The 11676-nt window shown below is 41.9% G+C and overlaps 1 protein-coding gene across 4 annotated transcripts; it reads right to left on the bottom strand.

The window, feature by feature from the left end:
• Nucleotides 1–373: 373 nt before the first annotated feature.
• On the bottom strand, nt 374–11270 carry zc3h12ab (zinc finger CCCH-type containing 12Ab). 4 transcript variants are annotated; one of them, XM_077006135.1, is made up of 8 exons: nt 11129–11270; nt 9158–9669; nt 7549–7688; nt 5545–5779; nt 4696–4796; nt 3203–4289; nt 2773–2838; nt 374–756 (listed from the first exon to the last, which is right to left on the bottom strand). In XM_077006135.1, the coding sequence occupies exons 2-7, from the start codon at nt 9517–9519 to the stop codon at nt 2787–2789; spliced, it is 1977 nt and encodes a 658-aa protein (XP_076862250.1). In that variant the 5' UTR covers nt 9520–9669; nt 11129–11270; the 3' UTR covers nt 374–756; nt 2773–2786. The 4 variants fall into 4 exon arrangements, with proteins under 4 accessions (XP_076862250.1, XP_076862249.1, XP_076862248.1 ...); XM_077006134.1 differs by having other exon boundaries at nt 374–2838; XM_077006133.1 differs by lacking the exon at nt 2773–2838.
• Between the last annotated feature and the right edge of the window lie 406 nt (nt 11271–11676).

The raw sequence follows: 11676 nt of genomic DNA, 5'->3' as shown, positions 1-11676 counted from the left end.
TTCTGATATAGAGCGTATCTGATATAGAGTATGTCTGATACAGAGCATGTACATAGTTTGTCTGACATAGTGTCTGATATAGAGCATGTTTGATATAAAGCATGCATGTGTAGAGCGTGTCTGATATAGAGCGTGTACATGTAGTGTGTTTGACATAGAGTGTCTGATATAGCGCATGTCTGATAGAGTGTGTATATAAAATTTGTCTGATATAGAGTGTCTGATATAGAATTTGTGTATATATAGAGTTTGAACACTTATTGTGCACTTTTAGGTATCAGCATTGATTAAACTGTGCCTTGATCTCCAACCTACTGTACTGGCTAGAACACATTCTATGAGTAGATGACAAAGAACTTTTGAAAGTTGCTCTGGATAATAGCGTCTGCTAAATGCTGAAAATAAAAATGTAAATGAAAAATATCAAAAAGTTATCCATCTGGGACACAATGGGGGGTTTTAAATAAAATATTTGGCATGTTAGCTAAATGAATTGACTACAGAATGTATTGCAATGTTGTTTAATAGCTGAAAGAACAAAGACACAGGTTTGAATGAAGGAGTCAATGTATTAGAAATAAAAAAAAACATAAGAAAACCCAGCTGGAATGCTGGTGACGTGCACGTTGAAACATTCTGATTGGAAACCGCTGTAGGTCCAACAGTTGAGAGTGCTGTCAGTGAGAATACAGATACCCAACCCCAGTCACAGAGATGAGGATCAAAGCCGCAGTGCAGGACGCATTGCAGGATGCACTGCAGGACATAAGAGAAAATAACAATGACAAGTCCCGTCATGAGTTTTACATGGATATATCTGAAGAAATTATTTATTTACACTCAGAATGTAATTATTTGAAAGAATTGTTCTCATTCTACATGATTAACAGACTGCTTTGCCCAGCAACCACCACATGTAGCATTGTGACATCACTATGACATCACTGTCTTCTCCAATATACAGGGTTTTGTCACAACAAAAAGAATAACATCCTGCTATTTACCCCACTGAATACTGGCATCTGGGACTTCTGGGATTTTGCTCATAACTAATAGATACTGACACATTCTCTCAATATTTGAAAAGTACAATAAACGTCAAAAGATTATGTAAGATTAGATATCTAATCAACAGAAAACATACATAGCAAATGTATATTTTAAATGTTTTATATTTTATAGTTTTATATTTTTCATATATTTCTGTTTTACCGTTATTGTTATAACGCTGCATAATGCTGCGTGACATTTTACAAACTTCTTTTTGCTGACAATTTGCTGAAAATCTCTCATCATTATAGTTCAGCTCTCTTGTAGTCTAAAGGCACAATAAATGTCAAAGGATTAAGTAGGATTATGTATCTAATCAACAAATACCTCTATGTAGTCTAAAAGAACTTTTACACTACATGTGTCAATCAACTGTAATCTCTCTGGCTAGAAAATTAACACATGAGGCAGGGGCTATTTATAGCTTTCCGCCTCTTGTTGACTGTCACTCACAGCATCCTGATTTGCATACAACAGTCCTGATTTGCATACAGAAGTCCTTATTTGCATACAGTTATGCTGTGGGAATCAGAATGTCTGCTGCAACATTCATGCAACAGTAGATCATGTTAGTACTACACTTTTGAGGTTATATAATAAATATTTGTTGATCCTCAGCAAGTTTAATGGGAAAATACCCAGAACCCACAGGGTGTACACACATCTACCTCTCTTAGGTAGTTTTGTATTAGGACTACTGCTGAAGGCACACAGTGCCAACCGTGCACACACATCACTTTGCTCACACGTTTAGCTCGTTTAGCAACAGCTACCTACACCCGCTAACCAGCTTAAGAAGAATAAAGGTCATTCTTAAAGTTCAGTGAAATTTTCAACCTGACAATTGTCACTCTAAACTTTCAACATCAATATGTGGTAAAAATTCTAACAGCAAAATAAGAGTTTCCATGCGAACATGCTGGCAAAATGATTCAGGTAGCACCAAATCCAGATAAGGCAGTACAAGCTCGCTGTGAATGCAACCAATATTACATCTGCCACAATTTAAAATACGCATGGCATTCACATAGAAGTTCCCTGTTTCAAACTTTCAGTAGAATTCTCTCAGTATTTGGGGTGTGGGGGTGTTCATACTCAATATATTTATCAAGATGCTCTAAGATGTTAAGAGATTTACAGTAATGAGCAAAGGTCTTAGGCCATCATTAGATTTGTTGTGTTAGCATTTATTTAGTGTGACTACCCCCACTACCCCTAACACTTGAGCAAAAACAGGAAAAAACTAAAACTAAAAAAGAATTCTGGGAAGTGCTCAAAGAAGCCTGGTATAACAAACCAGAAGATTACTACAGAACACTTCAGGACAGAGAGTTCCAGAAGATTACTACAGAACACTTCAGGACAGATAATTCCAGAAGATTACTGCAGAATACTTCAGGATAGTGGCAATGAAGGTCACTAAATACTAATAATTTTAATATAGAGACTGAGAAATAATTATATGTGGTAATGATACTGCACCACTCACTAAAACAAACAATAAAACCCTAACGATGGTCTAAGACCTTAACACAGCACTTTATATGTAATCTTAATAATGCCAAAATAAAAATTTTAAATCTTTAAAATCAGATTTGTTTAGGGAGTATTTTTCCTTACACATCATGTATCATGCTCTATTTACTTGTTTATGCAAAATTATAAGCTGTAAGCTGCAACCCAATAACAACCCTACTTATAAAACAGTGTCATGGCACCAACCAGTGAAGTCCTCCTCACAGAGAGCAGAGAGCTGGCCCTTCCTGGACAGGGCTGACCCTGTATCTTCTATAACAAAATGGCAAAAGCACAAGCAACTGCACCACTTAGCAGACCATGACATACAGCATCTGAGGTTGCTGGAGGAAGTTTAGAGAGCAACAGCCATTTCATAGGATTTAGTCTAGAAAGTTGGGCAAATGTGTAATATATGAAGATGTTGGCATCAACATATTTCTCTTAGAAACACATGCACACCTGCACAATCTATAGTGGAATCCCTTTTGTTCTGTGATCTCTGTGACTCTATTTTTGTTTGTATTATAGGCACCACATGCAATGTAATGTGGTCCATCATTTGCGTGAAATACAAAATAGTTTACTAAAATCAAATTAAATCAACTGAACCCAAAAGGTGGGCAGCAAAACTCACAAAGCCCCTTCATACGACTGTAGGTTGAGGATCTCCACGGCCAGTTTCTGAGGGTCCATCAGGTTTGGGAACATACCCATGGCTCTGTCCACAAGGCGGGCATTGAAAACAGCCAGCAACTTCTTACGGACCTGCTCTCTCTCTGGCATTAGAGGGCCAGCCTTCGCCACCGCCATCCCCCAGAGGGCGCTGTCCCCTTGCATGGGGCTAGGAGATGAATGGGAAAAGCCCCCATATTTTTCAGACCAGTAGCCATGAGGCAGAGACATGGCACTGGGAGGGAAGTCAGTGGGAAGGCTGTACTGTGTCCTGGTCACTGGGGAGTAAGTGGGGCTTCCTCCGTATGAATGATATCGAGGTGGGCAGTAGGAGGCAGCACCTGGGTGTTGTGAGGTACCCAAGCCGAGGTGCTGGTGGTGGCAGCCTGCACCGGAGCTCATGGACCAACAGGAGCAGCAGCTGCAGGGCGGCCCGCCGGACTGAGGCTGTGGGTGTCTCCCTCCAGCCTGTGGGTTGGGCCTCCAGACCTCCCCTTTACATGCTTGCTCACAGCAGCTGCCATGAGCCTCCGCGCAGTGGCACTCGTATGAGCCAAGGCCAGAGTCCAGGAGCTTCTGGGAAGAATCATAGCTGGAGTCCAGGAGCTTCTGGGAGGAAATGTGGGCGGAGTCCTGGAACATCTGGGAGGAAGCGTGGGCAGAGTCCAGGAGCTTCTGGGAGGAAGCATGGCCGGAGTCTAGGAACTTCTGGGAGGAAGTGTGGGCGGAGTCCAGCGAGTAGTGAGCCTGCCTCTCACGCTTTGGACGGGACTTCCTGTGAGCGGACCGCTGCCCGCTCTTCAGTACCAGTACGTTCTCGCTGGTCTGGGCCTTCTTGAAAGGTCCACTCCGATCCAGAACGAGTTTCTGCTCCATTGCTTCCTCCAGCGATGCAGCATTTGCCTGCTCCAGGCCTGATGGGGGCGCTCTGTGTTGTAACGAAGCAGCTTTGGCTTTCTCTCTCAGCTCATCTGCCAGGGCGCGATGAGGCTGCCCAGCACGCTCAGGGTGACTGAATTTACACTTGATCCCATATGTGCATTTCTTACCTGCCATCAAAAGAAAAAGACTCATTATGTACAGTTATGAAAAGCCTCAGATGTTTGCAGGTACCATTATAGACCAGATTAAAGCATTTGCTTTTAGATTTATTTGTGTGAATCCCAGAAAGAGCAACCTTCACTGTGGTAGATATGCAATATCAGCATGTAAACAAACTAACAAACAAATATACATTCATCCATGATCAACTCTATCTGAATACACTACATTCACACAGTGCTGCTTTCCTTAAGGCAAGGTATGTCTGTCTTTCTTTATGCATTCTTACGTTCCTGAACACATTCTCTTTCCATTTAGGCTTGCACGCACTTGCTGGATAATCCTACAGGATTAAACTATTTGCATACAAAGCTTTTGTTGATCTGGGAGGCAGGAGAGGACGTGCCGGCTCACCGTAGGGGCAGGGTAGTCTCACGGTCACTCGCGGTGTCTTGCGCAGGAAGTTGTCCAGAGTAGGTCCATGTCTCCCAAGTGGGTCGTCTGGGGGCATGAACCTTGGGAAGTTCAAAGGCAAAGCAAGTTGAGCAACTGCAAGACCTTCTCTGGAGTAGGTCCAACTGAACTTGTCTAAGAACATCAATAATAAGACACTTAAAAAGGTTAAAGACTCCGTAACTGCACTGCAGGACTGAGAAATATTAGTAAGCAATTAAATCAGAAAAGGCCCATCACAATTTTCCATTACAATTTCAATGTAATAACCATATATCACCAGCGCTAAAACACTAGACCTAGATCACTGGTTACTGTAATTATCTGTAGTTGTAAACTTCCATGAGCCAGGAGTACAACAAGAAGGAAAAACCCAACAGCTGGAGTTTAACGAGGGAACCAGAACCAGAACCAGTCCCAGCTACTCTGTTCCTGCACAACACCACCCGATCTTACTAATGACCTTTCAACTTTATGGCTGGGTTTTCCGAAAGCATCAAAACCCACAGGTCATCGATGGCAGAGTGAGTGACACACTGAACATCTCATTTAAGATGATCTCAGCACTATGATGCTTCCCAAAATCAAGACCCGTTGAAGTGCATGACTAGAACAGACACTGCAGACACGGTGACTGCAGAATATCCACAAACACAGTGACACTACAGAACATCCTTAAATGCAGTGACACTGGATTCAGTTGGCTGAGATGCTCTGCACTACAGTCTGCACAATTTCAGGTGTCCTAGACCTTCTGGACCTCGTAGACCTACTAGAGCACCAGCCCAGCGTGGTCTGCACAGGCCGTACTTGTCATTGACGAAGGAGAACATGAGGAGCCTCTCCTCGATGAAGCGCTTCCACTCGGGTCTCTCCGCCTGCAGGTCCCGGTACGTGTCGTTGGACACGATGATGCCATCCAACTCGAACGCCAGCTTGACGATGAATCGATCGTCGTAGCAGACCACCCGCTTTCCCGCTACGCGCCGCGACGGGGTGAACACCAGGACCTTTCTCCTCTCCAGCTCACGCAGAATGTGTTGGTCTGAGGAGAACAAGCCATACCAGCACAGACATACAGAAACAGCACAGACACAGAGACACAGCACAGACATAGAGACACAGCACAGCACAGACACAGACACAGCAGAGATTTACAGACACAGCACAGACACACAGACACAGCACAGACACACAGACATAGCACAGACATACAGACACAGCACAGACACACAGACACAGCACAGACACACAGACACAGCACCGACATACAGACACAGCACAGACATACAGACACAGCACAGACACAAAGACAAAGCACAGCACAGACACAAAGACACAGCACAGACACAGCAGACACACAGACACGTTTCAACCCCCTTAGTTATATATATATATATAACTATAGATATACCTTCCTACCTACCCAGGGGAAATTTCACAGTGCAGTTATGTGTAGATAATAGTACAAATATATGAACCAGCAATTTGCCTTTCAGTCATGACATACTACAGTTCTTCATACTGACTTTGTACTTGATGATGACATACTACAGTATAACCAGTGCATCTGTAAACAGATTTACTGGAAATGGCACCTGTAATGACCTTTGCAGGTAAGACCCACTGGCATTGAGTGTTTCCTTAAATGCTTTGACAAAAATCATCAAAGATCAAAGATCTGTTATAATTACCTATGCAGGTAAGATCCAGCAACCTCGAGTGCTGTACTCATTACACTTTGACAAAAATCACAAGAGATTGTATCCTGGCAAAGGCACAAATACCACATGATACTGATGTCACTGTCTGGCAGTCTGTGAAGCATCAGCTGGCAAAGCCAAAGTCCTTTACAATCAAGCGAAAATAACCATGTCAGGGCAGATTATCTTCTGGGCATTTACTGCCAACCACTTTGACAGCAGTAGAACTATTTCTGAGGAAATACACCCCCAGTGACCCCCCCCCCCCCCCCCCCCCTTTCTGGTTGTTCATGCACAGGGGGTTCCTAGGGTGTACTGTATCTGTAGATCTGGGTTTCACCAATGCTCAACAACAGAATGCACACAACAATACTTCACAAAGACGTAGTTAGACACTTCATAACTGCATAGTTATAGCTAGCGCCCGATGCTCCCTCTCTCTACTGGAGCACGCCTCACCAAACAAGGAAGCTCACTACAAAAACAATCTTGCACTGTAACCTGCCTGCAATTCCAATTGAGAGCACTTGCAGATGGCATTTAAGTTCAACATCTGAGGCATGTCAAATACTCACATACGAAAAACATGCGGCCTGAACATTAAGAGATAATCACAAAGTGAATTAATTAATGCAGACTGAAGAAAGACAGACACTCATCGGGATTTATCTGGCAATGCCACAGAACTGCACGAGCTTCTCTGCACCTGGTTACCTTCACTGAACGCAAGTTACAGTAATTAAGATGCTTGCGTCAGTTTGAACATTTCAAAATGAAAAATTACTTTTTCTCAAGGGGCCAGAACATCCTTTCTTTTCAAATAGTAGTAAGATGATTATCACGCATTTGGTCCACTGTGCCAGACTTATATTCTGAGTAGATGAATAGAGCGTTCATTTACATTACAGATTTATAGGATAAATTGGTAAAGCTCCATTAGATTATAATTACGGTTTTAAGTTTGTGTTTGGTTGCTCTGATGAAGTTCTTATTTCATCTACCAAGCTGATTTTCACATAAATGGACATACTGTGTTTTTTAGAAGGAAGTTGAAATTATTACATGGAAACGAACAGCCACGTGTGTGAACCATGGAGGACGTTCCTCTCACCTGTGATTGGTACATCTGGTCGGGGCTGCTCCCGCCTCCAGGATGGCACAAAAACAGTAACGTTTGTATGGCCGCGGTCCAAGAAGTACTTCACAGCCAGCTGAACTCCAAGGCAGGAGAAAACTTCCTTGTTTCCATGACTGAAAAAGAGAGACCGAGACAGAATAGCAGAAACCTAGTAAACACTTTCACTCTCCAGATCTGATCTAAAATGTGGAAAGTTATTATCTGAAATCTGAAACAAGAAAACAGATCAAATGAAATGCTACAATTAGCAGGTTAGCCGAGGGCACCGTGGCATACTGCCTTTAACTGCCAAGACTGCCCAAGAACTCTTACTGGTATATAATAGGACACTTGGCCAGATGGGGATTAATCCCATGTCTTCAGCAGTAAAGAAAATGATGAGATGACCCTATTTAAAAAAACTGCGTCAAAATGGTTTGACACAGATACACATGACATAGAAATCACATAACAGGCTAACACAAAAGGGAAATGTACACCTAAGGTTTCTCCCGCACTTGGTCATAGTTCGCTGGATGTAACTAAGTAGTTAAGTGACTTATTTTGTTGTCTTCACATTTTTTTTTTCAGATAGAACATGGCATTGACCACATTAGATCTGCAACTAATTATAGTCTGATGTTGATTTTTAAAGCTATTTAAATAATTTCTGATGATCTCACATCACTAGTACTTGTGAAACTGACTCACAAGCAGCCACATGCAGAGCATTTTTCACCAGCTGCCACTGGCCACAACCCAATCATGCACAACCTGTAATATTATTACATCTAGACGTCCTGGCGACACGTTGCCTCTGAGTTCTTATTCTGCTGTACAATGTCCTACAGCATAACAGCAAGGGCCCAGTATCACATAGTGAGGAGCCATGTAATCAGGCCAGTTCTAGCTGCGCACTGTCACTGACAGCCCGTCAGAGTCCTTGGGGGAGGGCCCAAGGACCTGATTTGCATAGAAGGAGAATTTGCATACTAGGGAGATGATTTGCGGAGTCCTCTGCCCAGGCATGCGGAACAGTTGCCAGATGCCATTCTGGAATCATTACACTGCCCCAATTACAACCAGCCAAGTACAATATAAGGATTCAGATTAGGATTATAGATAGATAGATAGATAGATAGATAGATAGATAGATAGATAGATAGATAGATAGATAGATAGATAGATAGATAGATAGATAGATAGATAGATAGATAGATAGATAGATAGAAGTTAATAAATGCATATAATATGCATAAATGTATGCACCTGACCTATTAAAATGGATCAGGTGTGTCGGTTCTTCATCACAAGAATAGGGTTAGGGTTATTACAAAATGTGTATAATGGTTTTATCAGAACTACTGAAACCCTTCTGGGAGACAGAAAGGCAGAGGCAGTTTTCTGTTTTCACTCCTTCACAGTATCCTTATTAAAATAAGCTGCTTTCCAACATTAGAGAGAACACAGCATGACTCTGAAAAAATGAGATTTGACACAAAACAAAGCCTTAAGATATGCTGCTTCCCTAGGACCAGGAAGCAGGTCGAGTGTGCAGAAAGAGAATTAGCCACAAGGGTTGTGAGATGGCAGACACACTCACCTCATGGCTACATTGCTGCCGTCAATCACGATTGGTCTGAGGTCATCATTACTGTCGGCGTACTCCTCCGGCTCTGTGGGCGGAGTCAAGGCGCTGTGACTGCCATGGCCTTTATCAGTGCTATCTCCATGCGATAGCGGAGCCAATGAAACATGGGGCTCCTCTTGCTCCTCTGTCTCCACCCCTGCTCTCATCAGTTCTCCCAGAATCTTGTTTGTGTCCTTGCGATGTCCCAGTTTAACAAGCACAGCCCGCACCTGGGCACCAGAGAATCCCAGCTTTCGGAACTGATCCAGCTGCGCCTGGACCACCGATCCCTCGTCCGCACTCCCCTCGTCCCGGCCCGTGATGCTCGGGTCCATGCTAAGATGCCGAGATCCCCATGTGTCCGAGGCAAGGAAGACAGACTCAACGTGCTGCGAGGATCAGGACAATCCGGCGTCTCCGAAACGCAGGCCGAGGCAGGGGTGGGGCCCGCACCTGCGCTCATCTCCCCACAAACATGCCGTCTTCTGTAAATCAATTAAAAAGGAGTAAACCAATTACTTGTTATTTGCTTATTTATATGTGTTTATATGTGAGCCGCTCTTTGGGATCATGTTCAATATTACAAAATATTCAGATGTTGTTCAATATTCAAAAGCAAAATATGCTGTGTTTGATTTCCTGTAAGCAATCTGTAATATTTTCTCTATAATACTGTAACTGCTTTAACTGTTATATTAACTGCTATAATAATATGTTTAATCTGTCTCAGCCATTAATCACACAGTGTTCCAAATATAATCTTATTTTGAATACACATAATTTAGGCTTCTCAGCTCACAGGGAAAGTGATTGAGACTCTCTGGGGTTATTAGCTATTGCAACTTGGGTCACTTCTGAATATCATATATGGTTGGAACAGTGACTGAGTCCTTCAGTACTTGCAAGGATGGAAATGAACCTCCCTGAAGAACCTGACTACACATTAGATGCAATAACCAAACTCTGTCCTGAAAGAGCTTGGGACCTTCTAACTATCTAAACATTAGGATTTGCTGCGAGAATGAACTAAATATCAGTTTCTGAATTTAAATGATCATATGATCCAACATGATTATCCTCTCTAAACGCCCCTCCTATGTGAGGGTGCCATCATGTTCTAAAGAAATTTCTATAAAACTCTATAGATACTTCTATAAATCATGCTCAACACCACTTCTGTCCAGAAGACACGTGGCTGAGAGACATAAGCAAAATGTGAAAAACAAACACTTTTTTGGAGGAAAAATGGTTTAAACTACTTGACACTATCGCATTTTCCCATGTAGGGAGCGAGTTCCAGAACTGTGTATGCATGCGAGGAAACACATATAGCGCATCAGACCATTAAAACTTGTTATCCATGTGTTACGCCACTTATGGGAGGTTGACAAAAAAATGTGTTTCTGTCTATTTAAATGTCTGCTTATTTGTGTAATTAAGCAGTTGTATACTTAAACAGTAGTATAATTAAACAGCTGTGTAATTAAACAATTAAACTGGATATAGGACAAATTTACCATTGAACTTGATTTTAAAGTCATCCTTGTTACAAAGGATGTCTTGTACGTTTCTGTTTTCAAGTAAAAAAAAATATATATCAACAACATGAAATTTCACAGAAACCCGTCAGAAATCTCCTGTTTAATAACAATCAGGAAGACTGTGCAGAAAGCACACGGTATCAACTCATACGTGAACCCATTTTTCAAAGTGTGAATATGGTGAATATATGGTGACAGCCTGTTATACTTATGGGTGCGATATAATATGTTCAAAAAGTGCACACGTTTGATGAACAAGCAACAAAATGGTGATAATCATAAATAAATAAATGCAAACATACGTAAAAACATACGTACATGCAAAATAGCGTATTATAGTACCGAATTATATAATGTACTCTAAATCCCTATAGTAAACATTAGCATGCGAAACACCACTTACTTGTTTTCAGAAGTTACAACGAAGGAAATTAATTTCACGGTAGAAATACTAACAAAGTCATTGTAGATGTAGGAAGCAAAATTCACACACCCTCTGCTGTGACCTGATAATCAATCAATCTCTCTCTCTCTCTCTCTCTCTCTCTCTCTCTCTCTCTCTCTCTTTGACACAGTAGTTGTGGCAGTTAACGTCACTACCTCATGCCGACTGCAAGACCAGGAAGTGCAATTTCTCTCTTTCCTCTTATAAAAATAAATCGCATCGCAATTTACCCTCTTTAAGTGTCTTATTTTTCTAGATTTTTTAAAACGCTTCATATCAGCTCTTATTACTGACCTGTGATTGTTATCAGGAAAATGCCTTAGCCTCACCGTTCGTTTTTGCATGAAAGCTCAATCCTAAAACAAAACTATCACTTCAAAACACTTCGTCCTATTCTACAAAACGTCTGTTTGGTCAAGGAAGCGGAGGCGATCTCAAAATCTCGGCAACCCTGCCGAAAAATAAATCGTTTTAAAATACTTTGAATTTGATCCTGTGTTATTTTA

The sequence above is a fragment of the Brachyhypopomus gauderio genome, chromosome 5, assembly GCF_052324685.1.
Source record: "Brachyhypopomus gauderio isolate BG-103 chromosome 5, BGAUD_0.2, whole genome shotgun sequence".
NCBI classification, from domain to species: Eukaryota; Metazoa; Chordata; class Actinopteri; order Gymnotiformes; family Hypopomidae; genus Brachyhypopomus; species Brachyhypopomus gauderio.
Note: the sequence above shows the minus strand (reverse complement) of the source record. Positions and strands in the feature narration are given on the sequence as shown.